The sequence below is a fragment of the Gekko japonicus genome, unplaced genomic scaffold (genome assembly GCF_001447785.1).
Source record: "Gekko japonicus isolate JY-2015 unplaced genomic scaffold, Gekko_japonicus_V1.1 scaffold651, whole genome shotgun sequence".
In the NCBI taxonomy this organism is placed as follows: domain Eukaryota; kingdom Metazoa; phylum Chordata; class Lepidosauria; order Squamata; family Gekkonidae; genus Gekko; species Gekko japonicus.
The window spans coordinates 204146-224093 of NW_015161970.1; the positions used below are offsets into that span (position 1 = coordinate 204146).

The 19948-nt window shown below is 40.8% G+C and overlaps 1 protein-coding gene across 1 annotated transcript in view; it reads right to left on the reverse strand.

Moving 5' to 3' along the window:
• Positions 1-19948, reverse strand: part of SCAF8 (SR-related CTD-associated factor 8) — a 125071-nt gene that overhangs the window by 41274 nt on the left and 63849 nt on the right. Inside the window, exon 20 of the mRNA XM_015429666.1 lies at positions 18100-19753. Within this exon, the coding sequence (XP_015285152.1) occupies positions 18114-19753 (1640 nt within the window). The 3' untranslated portion in view covers positions 18100-18113. The remainder of the gene's footprint in view (positions 1-18099; positions 19754-19948) is intronic.

Genomic DNA, 19948 nt, shown 5'->3' on the forward strand with positions numbered 1-19948 from the left:
ATATATATATATATAATAAATGGTTTGGAAAATATTTGAACACCTTGTCTTAAAATATTTTATTCATCATGTTAAAATAAAACGTTCCATAATCAAATTTTTTCTTTTCTTTTCTCAATTTTTCGGAAAAAAACAAAAAAGGCTTCAGGAAAAAAACGAAAAAAACCCGTTTTCCCCCCGAATTTTTCCTCTTTTTTTCCCGGGCCTTCACATCTCTAAGGCAGAGGAAAAAAATATGGCTATCCCAAATGCCAAATGGGATGTGTGCTTTGCTAATGGAAATCACTCCCCTTTCAGCTCAGCCCTTCAAATAAATCAGCTAACAAATTACTCTTCCAGAGAATTAAAATGAAAGTGTAGTGGTAATCCTTACAAAAATGTAAGGGCTCCTTTACATAAAAAGGTATATTTTTATGTATTATTAGAACATCACCACCCTGCCTTTCCTCATGGTTCAAGCTTACAATACACAATTTAAAATATCCAAGTGACAATAAAACCCCAGTTTACTCACAACATAGTAAAATGCTTGCATTTACAGTCCATTAAAACTTCTAATGAATAAAGTAGCCTTACAGCACCTTCTGAAAGTTTCCAAGGACAGCACCTCCCACACCTCTTCAGGAACCCCATTCCATAAAATGGGGATGATTGTTATGCTGGGCAAACTACCTTTAATGAAGAAATACTTAGCTAATGGCAGAGGTCATTTCAGGGGGGGGGATATCGCGGGGGATCACAGTTCCCGTGGGTGAGGTACGAGGGGCGGGGCACATGACAAAGCCCCGCCCCCTGCTTCTGGCCACCCCGCTTCCGGCCCTCATTCAGCCAGGAGGAGGCAGGAGAAGAGGGAGGGTAAGTTGCTTCCTCCCTGCCTCTCCCCACCCCTGCCTGCCTGGGGCCAGGGAGGGCCTTGGTGGGGCTTCCTTGCACTCCCGCCGGCCTTGCAGGTCCACCGCCGGGCCCCTAATGGGGCTCGGCAGTGGAGCTGCAAGGCCATTGGTGGTGGCCGGGACTGTTGGGGGCGGGGTGTGTGGCCTTATGACACACTTCCGGTGATGTCAGGGTGTGTGGCATATGCTAATGAGTTATGCTAATGAGTTCCCCTAGCTCTTTTTCTACGAAATGACCCCTGGCTAATGGTAAGGTGAAGAAGTAGCCAGTGGTGGTAAGGTGAAGAAGTAGCTGGTGGTAAGGTGGTCAACAAGTAGCCAGTGCACAGGAAAATGTGGGGAGAGATGGTCCTTAATTTGGGTCCCATGTCATGAAGGGCTTAAAGGTCACAACCAGCACCCTAAACTTTGAAATAAACTGCCAGAAAAGAAGTGGTTTTAAAATAGGTAACATGTTCCAAATGTCCAGTCTCTATCAATAAGAGGGCTGCCACATTCTGGACCAGCTGTAATTTCTCAGTTGTCATCGAGGACAGCCCATCATAGAGCATGTTATAGTAGTCCAACCATGAGGTTACAAAAGCATGGATTAATGTGGCTGGCAAGGTTGGCTGACTCTAGGAACGGAGAGAGCTGGCGATCCAGATCCCTGAGTACCTCCAAACTCTTAATCAGCTCTGCAAATTTCAACGCCAGTCCATCCACCTCTAATGAATCCAACTCAAGTATCAGCTTTTTCAACAATGAATAATCTCTGTTTTGTCTGGATTTAACTTTGTTCTGCTCCCCACCCCGAAACACCCTGTCAGAGCACAAATGGACAAATCTGGAGACTTATGATAAAAAACTGTAGGGTCGTATATCACCAACACATTGATGATGTCCAGCCCCAAATTTTCAGATGATTTCATTCAGCTGCCACTAATAAATATTGAAGAATATAGGTGACAAATTGGAACTGAGGCATTTCACAAAACCAACCTGTTCAATCAGACCAATCGACTCCATATTCCAGCCAATGAACAAAGGTGGGGCAGTCAACCGTATCACAGGCCACTGAAAGATCTAACCATACTAACAGAGATCACTCGCCAATACAAGCAATGCTGTCTCAGTTCTAAAACAAGGCCTGAAGCCAAACTGAAACGGGTCAAAGCTTGACATGTTATCTAGGAATCTCTGGAGCTACTGTGCCACCATGTGCTCCATCACATTCCCTAAAAGGCAAACTGGAGACTGTGCAGATCATCCCTCACCAATGACAGTTTTTAAAACAGAGGGCTAATAACTGCTACATTAAAAATAACTAGGGAAAGTCCCTTGGTCAACAAGTAATTAATGATTTTAACCAGAAGCTCCAACACCTTCCACAACAGGCATGGATCAGGAGCATAAGTGGTGGCTCTCAAACACACTGGCAAGATCAATCTGAATCTTTCTGTCTACAGAAGAAAGACATGCAGGTGCTTCTGATACTTCAGATATCAGATCTACCTTCAACTTATCTTCTATGTAGGAATGGATGAGAGAGATTTTATCAGCAAAGAATCCTGCGAACATATCACAGCTTGGAGACAGATGAGTATCATTAGCCAATTCAGACTTAGTCTTACCAAGCCATGAATCACTTTAAATGGCAAAGCTAGACAAGATTCAGCTGACACAATGATGGAGAAGAAAGCTGCCTTCAGCTACCCTCACAGGCCTGCAAGTATAGTCTATGATGTACTCTGTCTGACTTGCCCCAAGTCTTCTGATATCCCCCAGTTCTCTGGCAAACCAAGGAAAAGTCTAGAGAGTGGGAAGGTGCTAGCAAGTAACCCTGTTTATAGTCCTGGCCAACCCATAATTTGAAGCAGTTACAGAGGCCCCCCCAAGCTATCAGAGAGGTTCTTGAAATCTGCCAGACCTGCCTGGAAACAAAGAAGATCCATTGGTCTCCAAGGGTGAACCAGGCAAGAAAACAGCAAGCTCAACCATTCCTTCAGAAGACAGTGATCCAACCACAACAAAGGCTGAACATCCATCCCCCGACTACATCACTGGCAAGCCATTCAGTACAGGAAAGATGGTCCAGTATTTGCCGTTCCATGTGGGCAGTCCCACAGTTGTCATGGCAGCAATGATATCACCAGTGTTACTATTCAGCCCTTCACTTGTTTCAAAATCAGACTGGCTCACACAATGAAGGCACTAATGTAGTTAATATAAAGGGAGTGTCTCAGAATAGCGGTTCTTATTTCCTCAGCCTGTATGTGGAGACCAGAATTGATTCAAAGTACACAAAATAACTTGTGGTAGTGGGTAAGCAAATGTGGCTAAAAAGCCCAACATCCTGTATTAGTTTGGGATAATTTTAAACCAATGGCACCTGAATTAACTTCAGATACCTCTGGCAGTATAAGTAAAGCTTTGGGAAGGATCCAAAAAACCCAGTGTAATTCCCACTTTTCACTACAACCCCCTATGCTGCACATAATGTGCCTCTAGAAGATTTCTTAACTCTCAAGACTGACACTTTTGGAGGTGCAAGGAGCAGGCTAATATATCTCAGGCCGTGAAAGGAATGTCCCTAACAATCTTGTGTGTCCTGGTTTTGTTTTGATGTACTCCAGAACCAAACAAAGGTTAGTGAAAAGGAGGGCCAATATTAAAACCTTTCCATAAAAAAAGGTACGTGTATTTATTGATAATAACAAACTTTAAAACATATATAGGGGCCCAATTACAACCAAGTATAGATTCAATAATTGTTTTTTGAAGGGCAATGAACTTGAACTGTCATGCCATGGGAAACAGTGCTCAGCTTCTTTTCCTCATTAAATGATACCTATGAAGGAGAATGTTTATGTAAAGTAGCTTAAATGCTTGCTCTTGAATCAATTTGTAACTCTCAGTAAGAACTAAGAGAAGAAACCTTCACATTGGCAGCAAATTCTATTTTAGGGCATTTACTTATTGGGATTCCACTTATCAATATAAGAACTACCTCTAAACTGATTTATGTAAGCATTTTCCTGCCACCTTTCTACTTGATCAGGCTCCTGATGGTGGTGAAGATGAAAACATGAAAACATCTGAACAATTAAAAACATTTAAAATTATAAAACAATTCAATAAAAACACATAAACATACAGCACCAGAACCAGGAAGTAGGCCACTAACAATTACTGGGAGTATGCCAAACAAAGCAAAAAGCCTTCACCCACTGGCACAAGACAATGATACAGGGAGACAGGCAAATCTCCCTAGGGAGGGACACACCACCCATCTAGCCTCAGATGGCAGGGGCACCCAAAGCAGGGCCTCCAAAGACCAGAGTGAACAGATTTAGGACTCTGAGTTATAAGATGCAAAGAGATGCAGCTGCAAAGGCCATTGCCCTTTCAAATGAAACATGCCTGTACCTAGCAGGTATCTTCAACAGGAAATTGTAAGATTAAGCTGAATTATTTCTTGACACAAAAGGCCCCATTTTTCCATCACTGTTTTAGTACATATAAAATATTTCATGAAAACATGAGAGCCAATTATGGCTAATCTTTACAACAGCTATGTATACCCCCCTCTCCCTGCCTGGATGACCGTTCAATCCATACTTGGTTTGATTATAATGCTGGGTTATGTGTAATCTAAGGGGGAAGGGGGAAAAGAAGTATGTATATGTGCTTGCACAATTCTAGGCTACCTCTAAGTTTCTCACAAACTCCCCAGAAGCTACAAAGCATTTAACCCCTTTCTGTTTTTAGGCAGATATTATACAGGGTGCTGTCAAGACTCCTTGGACTTATGGTGACCCAATAAATTAACCTCCAAAATGTCCTATTGTTATAACAGCCTTGCTCAGTTCTTCCAAAGTGAGGGCCCTCGTGGCTTCCTTGATTGAGTCCGTCCATCTCATGCTGAGTCTTCTTCTTTTCCTGCTGCCTTCAACTCTTCCCAGCACTGTTGTCTTTTCCGGTGAGTCTTGTCTTCTCATGATGTTACCAAAGTCAATGGCCTCAGTTCACTCATTTTAGCTGCTAGGGAGAGTTCAGGCTTGATGTAATCTAGAACCCACTGAGTTGTCTTTTTTGGTGGTCCACGGGATGCATAAAACTCTCCTCCAACACACGAATCAACTTTCAGATTAATCAACTTTCTTCCCATCAGTTTTCTTCACTCTCCAAATTTCACAACCATACACAGTAATGGGGAATACTATGGCAGGAATTAGCTTTATCTTGGTTGCCAGCAACACATCCTTACACTTGGGCCAACAATAATCTCAACATTTAGAACACTGACTGAATGCATCCTAGTTAGGGCTCCACTGATCCAGAGCTCTTTTTGTAGCAGGAACTCATTTGCATATTAAGTGACACACCCCTAATGTAGCCAATCCTCCAAAAGCTTACTGCAGCTCCTGTAAGAAGAGCTCTGTAAGCTCTTGGAGGATTGGCTACATTAGGGGTGTGTGGCCTAATATGCAAAGGAGTTCCTGCTAAAAAAAGAGGCCTGGTGTGGCTATCCCCATATTCCATCATGCTGCTTCTGCTTAGCAGTAGATCCCCTGCACTACATTTCCACAAGTATGAGTAGATCATTGTTCCCCAAAAATTGTTAGTCAAGGTACACTGACATAAATGTATCTTCAAGGGAGTACAATAATATGATGCATTCTCAAGGCCAAAATGGCATGACCCTAGAAGTTTTGTATCTAGAACATCTGCATTTTAATTTTTTTGAAGTAACAGCTGCATGGGGCCCCAATTTTGATCAGGGCAACTGTGTGGGAAGAAGGGAATTTATCCCATTTCCCCATGCTTTCCTTCTGACATAAAATAGCCCCACAGAGCTATTTATCCCATTGAGCAAATACAGACACAACAGAATGCCTTATGTTTTCCCTTATGGGGCAAATAACAACTGCAAGATGTGCAGATTAGGAAAATGGCACATATGAAAGTGTTAACACACACACACACCACACACACATCTCAGTACCACAGTCTTGATGAACTGGTATACCATGCAGGTATGACTTAAAATAGTGGCACTTTGTGGTTTACCCAGAGACACATTCACAATTACCATCAACCAAAAGAGCCACATGACTACTGTATGCCATGTGTGCCACCCAAATACATGTATACAATAAAATAACTGCTAATAAATTTTTGTTAGCTTTTGAGCATGTAGGATTGTCTCTCCCTGCCACTGTTGAGCCACTGCCAGTCCTTGTGTGTCTGGAGTGAGGGGAAAGGCTTCTGAGTCAGACTTACAATACATAACAGTGGGCAAGCTTGCAGGTTATGCAGAACTGTTTATCAGGCTGAATGTTAACATAAATAAATGTCTCCCTACATTTAAAGTTCTTTTCAAGCTGACCTCAAGACAAATGTCACAGGAGGCAGAGTAGTTAGAACCTCTCATCGTGTAAAATTTCCTACTTGCATGCTGTTTCAGGGACTAGCATTCAACAAAGATATGTCTTCTTCCTTCCTTCAGGAGCACTTATTGAACCAGCCAAATACAAAGAACCCCTACACCACACATCCTTGAGATAATCAAGGAAAAGTTGTGTTTTAAAAACTACCCCTCTCCCCCAAAAAACTGAGTTTTATCTTGGGTCCATATCAATGATGAAATTATTCCAGTTTATAAAGAGCTCCTCCTATCTTCTTGTTCCCTCTACATCACCCAGGATACGGCCAAATGCCATGTGATGCCAAAGGTCCCCAGCACAGGGACTGTGAAAACACTAACAGTGTCATGTTATGCCTCTCATTTTGCTCAATGGGACTTAGTCTCTGGTAAGTGTAAACTGAACTGAAAACTAAGCAATACGCACCCTGCAAATATGTGTTGGTTACAAACTGACTGACACTGACAGCAATACTAGCTTGTGAAGTGCTCCAAGAGGCCCTGCAAGGAAGGACAGGTAAAGCACTCATTTTTTTTCTCAAAAAATCAGGCCAGTAGCTACAGATGCCTATTATAGGGAGACAGCAAGAAGGAAGAAATGGAAGTAACACAGTTCTCAGGCTTCCCACAGCAGGAGCCTGCTAAGGTCAGGCCATGAGCATTCTGAGGAGAGGCTCCAAGCCAGTGCTGCTGGCTGGCTCAAAGGAGGCTTCTCCAGTGGGAAGCCTGTGCACCCCCTTTCAATCCCCCTCCACCTTCTCATACTCTTCCAGGAAAAGCACAGCAGCTCAGACAAGAGTGATATTGCCAAAGTACCCAGAGGAAAGCACGCCTGCCATGAAGGGAGTAAAACTACCACCCCTACCCCGTGACCAGTTTGTTCTTTTCCTGCATGGCTGCCATTGTTGTTGTTGTTGGTTTTACTGCAGCCAGCTTCCTCTCCTCCTGGCAGGTACCCAGACACTGGGATGAGAGCATAGGCGCTGCAGAGAAGTGGTGGTTAGTGGAGAGAATGGGCTTTTCCTATTCCTAGAGTGAGCCCCACATTACAGGTAGGCTCACCACCCTCCAGCTGTGGCTATTTCAAGATGGGAACCACCTGCCAACCACTAGGCTATGACCTTTCCTGATTTCCTGAAACATACGGCAGATGACATATTGGACAAGTGTGCTCAGAACAGTTACGGGTGGCATATCAAATGGCTATGTGCCTCACAAGCCACTATCACTGATTTAAAATGAAACACACCCTTGGGAGCCTTAGAACTTTGAAATATCTACTGCAGGCTAGAGAATAACCTCCTTGTGGAGTAGCCTGCTTATGGAGAAGAAGCCCAGACCACTGGAAAAAGGTCCGGAACCATTAAATACATTTCAAAAGACAACAAGGAATGTTAATTTGTAAAACAAGTAGATGAAAAGGTGATGGGAAGGCAGAAAGAGGAACAAAGGGAAAGAACTGGGAGATCTGCATGGGATATACAGAAGCTTGAAGAGTGAGGAAGACGTCAAATGTCTTTTCAACCCCACAGGACTCTGGAGCATGTGGATATCACTGCAAATTTCCTAATACCGCCTAGAATAACTTGACTACTTAAAATTCTTCCTCTGATATGAGAAAAGACTACCCAAGGAGTCAAACCATTTGTACCTCACTGGTGAATCAACTTCTGCACAAATCATGACCAAAACTATTGTTTGCATTTGGGTTAAAGTACCCAAGTATCTGGAGTCCAAACTACATGTTCTCATGTTAACAAGTGAGTTGCAGCCATATGGCAGCTGTGAGTAGGGATGGACATGAACTGGCTCACAAGCAAAAATTCTCCATGAAGTAGGGTTGGTTCGGAGCTCGGGAACTGATGTTCCAGGAAGACGCTTTCCCCAAACATTTACCCAACTTTTGACCAGTTTGGTACAGCTATTCGAGGCCAGCCATTTAACCCTTCAAAGGGGGGAAGCAAAACCAAAGGGTTAAATGGACTGCAGACATTTGACCCTTACCAGTGAGCCACGGCCAGGAGAAAGTGATCCCCCCTTTCTCCTAGCCTCAGTGAGCCAAAGCCAAATGAAAGGCAGAAGGAAAGTCCCTTCCAGGACAGTCCTTGCTCCCTTTCTCCCAGCTGCGGCAAGCCCCTTATTAGGTTCATGCCCATCCCTGTGAGTAGAGGTGTGCATTCAGTAAGGTTGAACCAGAAACCCCCCCCAAATGCCCTTTCAGCATTTTTCGGGTATTCGGCAAGCTAAATCAGAATCTCTGATCTGATTCGACTGCCGGATACAGAATGCTGAATAGAAGCTGAAACTATTTGGCTTTTATTCGGCATTGCCAAAAACAGGCTCGGGTTTTTTAAAAAAACCTTTAAAGGGCTACACTTACCTTCTCTTTCCTGCCCTTTCTGTCTCTTCCCCACCCTTTGCTCTGCTTTCCAGGAGGGAGGGGGGAGAGGGATCTTACATACAACCAATCACTGTAATGTATTTGCAAATAGCATTGCAGCTTGCATGGCTGTTGTTGCTGCTGGCTTCAAACTTGCAGCCCAACTACTAACTTGCTTTCCCAGGGCCAGGAGGGGGGGAGGATTACAATAGGATTACAGGTAAGGGTGGGCACACTGCTCTCTGGCCAATCACAGAAGTTTGTTCTTTTTTGAAATTCTTCTGTATATGGTCAGCAAGCATAAAAACAGGGGTCTCTGGTTGGCTGACTCCATTCCTGTTCCTGCTGCTGAGAGAGAGCCTGAGTTGGAGATTGTGTGACTGCTCTGAGCCTGACTTTCCTGCTGCCACCTGAAAGACTAACTTGGACTACTTTGAATCAAGATCCTGCCTACCGGAGAACAGAAAACTGAAGACATCCACTGGTTTGACTGATTAGGGCCAGTTTTTAAAACTTTTCTAATTTTGTTGTGGGCTGGTGGGTTGGGGCCTGGGGATGGTGGGTGACTAGGCCTCTGAGCCCTAGTACAAATTTGGTGCCTCTACCTCATACCCCCTCCCCTGCAGCCCACCTAATACTCCTAAGAATAACTCCTTAGCCAATTTTTTTTTGTATTCCTGAATATTTCTGGATACCAATACATTACTAGTATTGGTATTCGGGTATATTCAGGAATAGCGAAAAAATCAGTTTCATTATACCCAAATTTTAAAAAAGTTGATCCCCCCCCCACACCCCTAGCTGTGAGTTCCCAGTGAGAACTCAACTGTGAAGAGAAGCAGAGGTCTGCTTGGGATTAGGATCACAGGTGCAGAGGCAGAAGAGGCTTCAGCCCCCACCCGCCCACTGTTATCCAGAGCAAAGTGGTCTCAGAGATGTTATTTGCTCCATCAGGAGGCTGGAAGAGCACAAAATGCTTGCACGTAATGCTTTCCCATGGGACAAATAAAGCCCCCTGGAGACTGTTTTGGGTTGGGAAAACAGCACAGGGAACACTAAAGACCCTTCCCTGCCTCATGCTGTGGTCCCAACCCAAATCAGACACTTGCAGCACTTCCAAATTAAGTTCTCATATCAAAATCACAGATGGTGTCCTGCTTCAAGTCCCTGTGGAAATCACGTTATTTATTTAGAAAATTTTATGCCGCCTCTCAATGAACCCACCAGAGGCAGCTTACAAAACAAACATTAAAATCCCAGCCTAGCAAAAAAAAATATAAGACCATAAAAACAGCTTAAAGTAAGAGTTTCCATACTAAAATAGTGTTAAAAGATCAAACCATTAATTAAAAGCCTGGGAGAACAGAAACATTTTGGCCTGCACATAAGACTTCTGCTGGATAAGCAACTGCAGCCAGGAATTACTTTTACTAACTTTCAGTTAAGCTGGGCAGAAAAGATCCGGGCACTGCCTTTTTGTTTCTGTGACCAATTTGAAGTGCTGCTGTTGACGACCTTTAAAGCCTCATACAGCTTGAGACCAGAATATCTGAAGGACCACCTACTCTTGAATGAATCTACAAAACCACTATAGCCATCTTCTGAGGCTCCCCTTCAAATACCCGCCTACCGGGTTACGTGGGTGGTAACCTGGGAGAGCGCCTTCTCAGACACAAAAACTATTGCACTCTGTCACCAGGGAAATTCTTCTATCACTGTCTTCTGCCAGTGGGTGAAGACTTTTGTTTCACCTGGTTTTCTTTCAAGGACCCCTCCTTCCTGTCCTATGTTTTACTTACTGGTTTTCTGTGTTTTAAAATATGTATTTTAGTTTTGGTTTTTATAATGTTTATATAATGTTTCTTTTAACTGTTAGCTGCCTTGGTGGCCCTGACGGGACAGAAAGGTGGAATACAAATTTTGCAAATAAATAACATGGGAAAACAATGCTAAAGAGTATGCAGACAGGGCTGGCCAGTCCACTGGCTGTGTTTGTAGCTTCAGGAGAACCTCATTTTTCCCCCTTCCATAGGAGACAAACTAAGTGCAAATGTACCCTGGGGTTACCACAGCAGTCAGGGAAGAGGATAAAGGAAAGAAAAGTATGAGGTGAGGGAGAGCTAAGACAGACTAACAGAAACAAGTGCATTGTGTAGAGACTGTATCTTTTCAGAAAGAATGTATCTCCTCAGAAAGAATGACTTCTGCGCTGCAATATGACCGAATAAATCTTATAACCACAGAAGAACACTAATTATGGTAGCACAAGTTAATTTTTGCATTTCTGCCCTCAGCATACACCAAAGATAGGTTTGGTTGAAATCCCTCACTTTAGAGGTCAGAGTGAATCTTCTTTCCCAATTATATAAAATAAGGGGAAATGTATCCAAGCATACACTTATGATAAACAAGTTTCTTGGAAGTTTGAAAGATGTGAATTTGACTATGCATTCCTGTGCTTCTTCCACAACTACTATTCATTATGATGCAATGTTTACTAAGACACTGTATTTTTAAGCAAGGCTTCCTGGTCATCTTGTATGTAGTTATGGCACTCCAAATCGAGAAGCACAGAATGATTGCCTTTCATGTAAATTTTTTTTACAAAAATGAAAGTATGTTCAAAAAAGCACAAGAACACACTACCATACTGGATCGTAGGATTATTTTGTCTCCAGTATTAGTACTAGTAGCTTTGAGAGTCAAATGGATTTTTAACAGTGAGTTCTTTCTTTAGTCAAGGTTTCAGCGGTGTACACACAAGCAGCTTTATATAAAAAGTATTAAACTACCTTTACTAAAGGCAGTTTAATAAACTCATGCAATTCTGTTTGCGTGCCCCTCTCCCAGCTAGACAAAACACAACCTAATGTTGTAACGGATAAGATTCTTAAGCTGTTAGTGGGGTGGAGCAGGTAGGTTCTGTTAGAACCAGCTGGTGTAAACCAAGAAACCTTCGCCTTCCCATCAGTGCCTCCTGGAAGAGCCACATTCATGACCAAGAGTCATGCTCCTTAGCTGAGTTATAAATGGTCCCTGAGTTTTAAAGTTCATGTCTGACTGAGAGTTGCAGGTACATATTACACAGTTCATATTTTCAGAAACTTAGTTGAACTGTCTTGGGAGAAAAAGCTGTTTTACTGTCTCCAATTGGAATGTAAAAGCATAAGTTCCTGCTTGATGGCTGTTCTGAGAACTTATAACATTAAATAGATGTAAGTTTGACTATATCAGGCAGTAAAATGTCAAAGAAAGAATTTAATGCATCCTCTTTCAATTATACTGACCGCTATGTTTTAATATTTTTATAAGTGGATCCACCTCCATTTAAAAGTATACAATTCAAAGTCTCCATAACAATCAAAGCTTTTACCTCAACTAAGACCTTCAAATTATTTTATGGATATGAATTAAGAAATATAAATTTATATGCAAAGATTTCACTGCTAAATATTTTTATGATAAATTTTGTTTAGTTTTATGTGGAAGTAAGTTTTGCAGATAAGGATACAAAATTCCAGGCTGGGGTCAATAGTAAAAGGTCAAGTTCTTCAAGCTCTTCTTGCCAAGAACATCAGCAGCTACTGGAGTAAAAGTGCTGATACTTTTTATTGGTAGCCACAACTGGCAGCCAAAATTTCAGGTTTTAGGGAACTGTCTAAATGGCACTAACTGCAGCAATATACACAGCAACAGTTAAAATAAAAAATGCTGACCAAAACGAAGAATTTTAAAAGGCTGCCAATTATTATCACAGCTATGAGAGTCTTCCATATTAACTAAAGGAAAACCAAGCAATGTTCAACAGTGTGAAAGTTAGAGGTCCTTAATATTTATTACACCAAAAAGATTTTTTTTTAAACTTCGTTACTAAAAAAAGGTCTCACAAAATATAAATTATAATGAAATATAATAATGAAAAAATACCCAAAAATTCATATATCAATTATCATTTTTCTGAATCCCAACTAATGTGAACAAGCCCCAAATACACCCCTTCCCAGATCTTGGTATGTATTATGCTATTATTGCACAAACTGATATGTTTGAGAAATTTTGTTAAATTTGTAGACCATTTCCCATCCAACATCAGAGCAGCATTTTATCCCTATAAGAGCTCTGTGAGGTAGTTTAGCCTAAGTGGCTTACCCAAGGCTACCTTACAAATGTTAAACAGGTATCTGAACTTGGGTTTCAAAACCAACAGTTCAGCTGCCTCATTAGATTGGTATATACAAAGCCCATATTCAGCAAAGCCTATATGTACTCTCATAATATTCATTTCAACTTTTTGTTGTTCAGTCGCACAGTCGAGTCCGACTCTTCGCAACCCCATGGACCAGATCACACCAGGCCTTCCGGTCTTCCGCCGTCCTCTGAAGTTTGCTCAACTTCATGTTCGTTGCATCTATGACACTGTCTAACCATCTCATCCATTGCCATCCCTGTCTTCTTTGACCTTCAATCTTTCCCAGCATCAGGGTCTTCTCCAGTGAGTGCTCCCTTCTCATTTGGTGGCCAAAGTATTTGAGCTTCAGTTTCATTATCTGGCCTTCCAGGGAACAGTCAGGGTTGATTTCTTTTAGGATTGACTGATTTGATCTTCTTGCAGTCTTGATTTGATCTTCAACTACATATGTATTAATACCCCAGTCACTACCAGTGACTAAGCAGAAAGATATTAATATTTAATTGTAACATTAATGCAGATATGTTGACATATGTTTCTAACTTTCATACATCTTATAATGTGGTCTAAATTACAAAACCTTTCAGATTCTCCTCCCCTTCAAATTATGAAGGGCTCAGCTAATGGTAAAGAGGTGTAAACCTTTGAAAGGTGTAGCTGGTTCATACTATTGGGGTATGTTTACTATCCTCCCTGAAGATAGCAAAAATTCCTTTAATCCATTCTACAGATCAGTAAAATGTCAGATAACAGCAGGACTCCTCCACTGCGTGCCCCATCTTGTCATCAAGTTTGATTTTGTGGGGAAGGAGCAACACCTGTAACATCAGTGAACTTAGAGTCTTTGGAACAAAAAGCTCCGATGAGCAATTCTCCTTCCATGGTCCAACAAGGCAATGGTCATGTTAATCCTAGATCATGTGCATCCTGTGTATAATGTTCCTCCTCAAGCCTGATTCTGCTCCCATGTTCAACATTCTCCATGAAGATAGATCCAGGTGAGTAGTAAGATAGATCCAGATGGTCTGAAGCAGCAGAATAAAGTTTCTGTCCAGTGGCACCTTTAAGGCCAACAAAGTTTTATTCAAGGTATGAGATTTTGTGTGGAAAAGTGTGCGCGCGCACAAAAGCTCATACCTTGAACAAAACTTTGTTGGTCTTAAAGGCTCCACTAGACCCAAACATTCTCCATAGATGCTCTAAACAGTCCTCTGAAATCAGCAATATGATAGGTGGACAGGAAAGGTAAATGCAACAAAATCACACTAGAGTATTTAATCGGCTTTGACTTATAGCTTTGAAACTGTGAGGTTTCCATCCATCCATTCCACAGGAAGAATCCAATCCTGCACCTTCTGGTAGAAAGAAGTACTAAATTGTTACAACATAAATGCAACATTTAGATATAAAGTACTGTTAGTTCATGTTTTTCCTATAGGTTAATATAACATTTTGAGATAATTCCTGCAGCTTTATGGAAATCAACTACATGATAAGTTTCTTAGGTGCTAGCATGAGAAAGTTATCATGTCTAAATAAAAATAGCAAAACAGCTCTATGACCGGTCATATCTTACAAAGATGTGCAATATTACAGTGCTGGACTTAACAGAATTTGTTTGCATGTTAAGTAATCAAACAAAAAGTGCAAAGGATTACATTTATGTTAAGTGACACATGTTCAATTGATCACAGGTGAATAATAAAACTTTGTAGTGAATCTAAGGGTTTTTTCATGGATCTTTAGATAAACTATATCATCATGTACCTACATATTCTGTACTGCATTGAAAAGAGGTAGATATATTAAAGGAGGAAAAGAAATCAGGACTAAATAGGATAAAGATGCAAGAAGCAACACAGCTTTCAACATTTCAGGTACCATGGTGTTAGAGCAGAACTACCCCACAGTTATTTCTCACTTGAGAAATAGTATACAGTAACATCAAAGCATCACTTTCATGATACCATCTCTGGACAAATTCACTGGTAGAGAATCAGTTTTAAAGAGTTGCAAGAGCATACCAGCTGCACTCCACCAACATGGCCAAGTCCAATTAAAATGCAAACAAGCTCAACTTTCATTATATATAATTAAGACTGTAATGCTATGCATATTTACTTGGGAACAAGTCTGACATAATTTAATTCTGAGTAAGCACGAATAGGATCTGGCTACAACACTTTTTATTTCATATAAAGAAACAAAAATAAAGGCACATATATAAGGATTATGGGTGCATGTGAGATACTTTTGAACTGAACACTGTTGCTGCCTCAGTTGTTTGCATTTCTCATTAGAAGAAAAGGGTTAGTGATTTCATCTTAAAAAGTAAATTATCCACTATCTTTGAGTACAACTTAGAATTTTTTTGTCCTGAAAATTAGGCCAGAGAAGAGACAGACCTGCACAGAAGTATATTCCTAAATCTCACCAAATAACTCAATAGCTATTTTTGTCTGCTATTAAAGCTTTAGTGGATTAACCTATCAATCATGCATAGAAGCTATCAGCTCTAGTTTCACAAGGAAAAAAAATATCCTGTCAATCTCAGATAGCAAAACTGGATTCTACAATCCAACTTAATTCACAGTTAACCTGTGGAAAACCCCATTATTTATGGTTGATAAAGGGCAAGAATCTATACTATTTATCTGCTTTCTTCATGAGTCAGTGAACATCTGAAAACATATAAATGGGTCGAACCCACTAACTGTCTTTTGTTCCGGCAGAAGGCTTGCTCTTGTGGAAGATGACTACTTAAAATTAGAGGAAGGTAGTTGTGGGATCTAACACACTAGGTCTGTTGGAGAATTATTGAACAAGCTTTTAAAAATTAAACACAATTACCAGATTCACTTTTCAAAGTAGTGATATCAGCAATAGCTACATGAACAACAGTAGCACTTCAAGGTTTTAAGACCTGTGGAATAATATAATGCAGCTAACCACCCAGGCCAAACTTTACAGCAAGAATGCAGCCCAACACAAACATGTTATGAAGCCGTATAAAACCACTGCTGACTACAATATCTAACACTCTCCCTCATAAAGAGTGGGTTCTTCTGCAATTTCCAAATGAAATCCAACTACTGTTTCTCCTTAGCACACAAAAACTCAGATTTATGCATGCTGTATTCACTGTTGCGTAAACAGCACTGATCAGATTACTTCACTATGCTGCACTCTTGAAGACTATCTTTAAATTTCTAAATAGAACTAACCAGAAACATTCTAACCACCTGCGGCACTCATTATTTAATGAATATCAAAAGACAATGTACAAGGAACAAAGTGTTCAGATCAAGTTTGCAAATGCAGCTATTAATTTTAAATGGGAGGGGGCACCTTTCAGTAAAACAATTACTAAATTTCAGTTCAACAAAAAGATAACATATTATATTGACTATGATTTACAGTTAATCACTGCTTTCCTTGTAGCTTTCATCATTTTACAAAAACAAAAAACCCTGAATGCTATAAAGCCTGGCAGATTAGCATTTATAATGATAGTTCTCAAACTCGCTTTCTTTCAATTAAAAGATGCTCTTTTCTATGCAAAAGACTTTATATATCATAGGACACAGTCTGCTAGTAACAGATTATCTCACCCAGTTGTTATTAACAGAAGATGCCCACTATATATTGAACTTGTGGAAACTTTTAAAAGGAGAATAGAACAAATGAGTACATGAGGCCAACCTGTCCACTATTCAAAGTCCAGGTCCTGAAAAATACATTCCATTTCTAGCACACAGTATTACACTTTAAGGGACCATTGTAAGAAACTGGACCTCAGTGAATATGAATTCCTAAGGTGCCAGCATCAAACCTTAGGGTACAACTAGGCGCACCAGGGCCTTTCCAGCCTAGTTTAAGCAAAATAACAAACAAATGAGAAGGACAGCATTAATTTTCCACATAGGTAGCTTCTTCATCTCAATAATCAATCTGAAGTTCAGACTAAGAGGACTTGCTATCTTTGTGATTTTTTTTAAAGAGGCTCAATATGTTTGGGCAACAACTACTGATTTCAGGTATTCACTGCAAACATATATACACAAAGTATTTTACTTCTATGACTTTCTATCCAGAACTCCAGAAGTATTACAAAAAAGGACAATTCAAATATTTGCTTCAATACATATCCACACTTTAACCTCCCATCTAACTATATCAGACTCCATTTGCCAAAGTAATATGAATTTAGCAGATCAAACGTTAATTTAACCTGAACCACCAGCTTGTATTATTTTTTGCTACCTAAAGAATGTGAAAGACAAATTTTCATTTTATAACCTAATTCCATTTCAGTTTTATTTAACTGTCTACATTATTCTGTGAGTGTGTGCACATACACTATCACACACAGAAACAGTGGTATCTACATACAGTTTTACACAAATATTTACATACATAATGTTATACACAAACTAATGTGATTCCATGATTTTTTTTAGTAGAAAGGCATATGCTTTTCGTAGCACATTTAATTGTTGCACTGGTCTTACAAGGGTACTATAAACCTTTTGCAACAATTAGTAAAGCACAGTTCATCCAGAATTGTATAGATTGTATATAAAAAATACAATACCTAGAATGTTTACCAAACAAATAACGCTTTATTGGGATCTAAAAAAACATTAAAACGTATGTTAATTTTCAATTTTTTTAACCCACTGCAGTATGAGAAACAATCACGAACACTTACTATTAGGAAACAGAGACTAGAATGCAGAAATTTCCACAACACCCCATCTCTGTATTACTTAAGCAACTTTTTTTGTTTTGCCAAACTGCAGGAACATACAATATCACAGCTCTGCCTATGCTTTAAAATTCTGCAGTAGCCTAAAAACCTGAACAAGATACACCAGCACCTGTTTTCAAGTATAACAATTTCCATGGCCAACTTAGTAATTATCTAAAACTTTCATTTCTTCCATAGGAAGTCTTTGTTTGACAAGCTGTTTTTTTATCCTCATGAAGTAAAAGTGGGGCAACTTCGTGTTTTACCAGAAAAATTAAAAAAGGAAAGAAAAGTTTACCTACCATGTTCAAATTAAGAACAATACTCTATACAAGTCAGTTGTACAGCTATTTAAGTGAAATATGAACATGAACATTAGATTAACTTAATTCTGGCAGACAAAAGTGAACTACTAAGGTCCAGTCAGCCATTCATTTATTACAGAGAGAGATGACAACTTTACAAAAGGTATCTTTTTACCTACTGAGTGATGATTATGTCCCCTCAGTTTCTGTGCTTTCTACCACTGGTTCACTTTCTAATTCAGCTTCTGTGTCACTCTTCTCTTTTTTTATGTCACTTGAAGTTGCCAGCTGTTCATAAAGTTCCGATTCATCCTGTGCCTGCACATCAGGTGGCTGGCTCTCTGTCTCTGTGTTTTCACCATTAACTTGGGGTGCGCTATCAGCTTTTGGTTGAGAACTGCCCCCTTCAAAATATTCAAATGCTCTTGGGTGTGGAGGGGGTATCCAGTTATTCTGTAATCTCTCTCTCCCAAATCTGTTTCCATTGATTTCTCTGCCAAAATTAAAATCTCTGTCATCCCTGTCCCTTTGCCTTTCCCAGGGTCTACGGCGGTCATCAAAGTCTCTGTGAGCATCCTGTTCCAGGCTCCTGTTCCAGGTAGGGCCGCTTCGAGTTTCAAATCTGTAGTTTGTTTGTCGATACCTCTCTCGATCGTCCTGGAAGCCTTTAAGACCGCCATATGCAGGAAAAGAATGATGTTCTCTTTCATCATAATCTCCTCTTTGTCCCCAATGCTTATCTGAATTGTAAGCAAAATGCTCCCTACGGCCAAGAGTATCCATACCTGGTCTTCCAAAGTTCTCTCTTAAATCTATGTGTGGCCTGGCAAGATGATCTCTTCCATCTACTGGAAGCCTTCCTAGATGCTCTCTCGGATCTAGCGGTGGTCGTCCCATGGAATCCCTAATATCCACTGAAGATGGACGATTAAGGTTCTCTCTGTTTTCCACAGGAGGAAAGCGATAATCTCTGTCTCCTTCTTGTTGAATGCTGTCATCTCCAAGTGGCAACCTTTTATCTGGATTAGACATATTATCAATGCTTTGCCTACCAGAAGTTACAAAAGGCCTCTCTGTTTGATTAAAAAGATCTCCTGGAAGGAAAGCTCTAGGTGGAGGAGGAAGCGATGGGTCAAGGATTGCTGGAGGAGGAATGCTACGCTGTGGTGGCATTCCAGGTTGCATTAGTGGAAATCTTGGCCCATGTGGTTGTGACATTAGTCCTGTCCGGATATCTACCAGAGGCATTCCAGGCAACCTTTGACTTGCAATACCTAAATGGGGTAAGCTTTGAATCCCAGTGGGTGGCTGTAGCCCTAGAAGTCCAGAACCACTTGACATATTTGGTGGTGGTACACCTAGTAGTCCAGAACTACTTGAGACCATTGGTGGTGGCAATCCCAGAATCCCAGTGTTACTTGACACAATAGGTGGCTGGAGTGCTGTCAAAAGCCCAGAACTACTTGACACTATGGGTGGCTGGACTCCTGTCAAATGTCCAGAGCTACTTGACACTATGGGTGGCTGGAGTCCCATAAGAAGGCTAGAGCTGCTTGAGACATTCATGGGCTGGAGTCCTGTAAGAAGCCCGGAGCTGCTTGAGACACTGGGTGGCTGAATACCCGTAAGAAGCCCGGAGCTGCTTGAAGCACTAGATGGCTGAATTCTTGTCAAAAGTCCCGAGCTACTTGAGACACTAGGCTGCACGAGCCCTGCGCTATTAGAGACACTGGATGGCTGCACTCCAAGAACAAGCCCAGAACTGGTTGAGACACTGGGTGGTTGTAGTCCCCCAATAAGTCCAGAACTGCTTGAAACATCATCTAGAGCTGAAATGCAAATACAAAAATTTACATTAGCAGGAGAACTGTACCTAATATTTAAACAGCTAGGGTTTTATTAATGGTTATTTATAGTGCTAAATGAACAGATAACCATACTTGAACTGCAGGTTACACAAGAATCAGCAGTCACTGGAATAGTATCATGTGAGACTAGCCATCTAGCACATTCAAATAAATCCT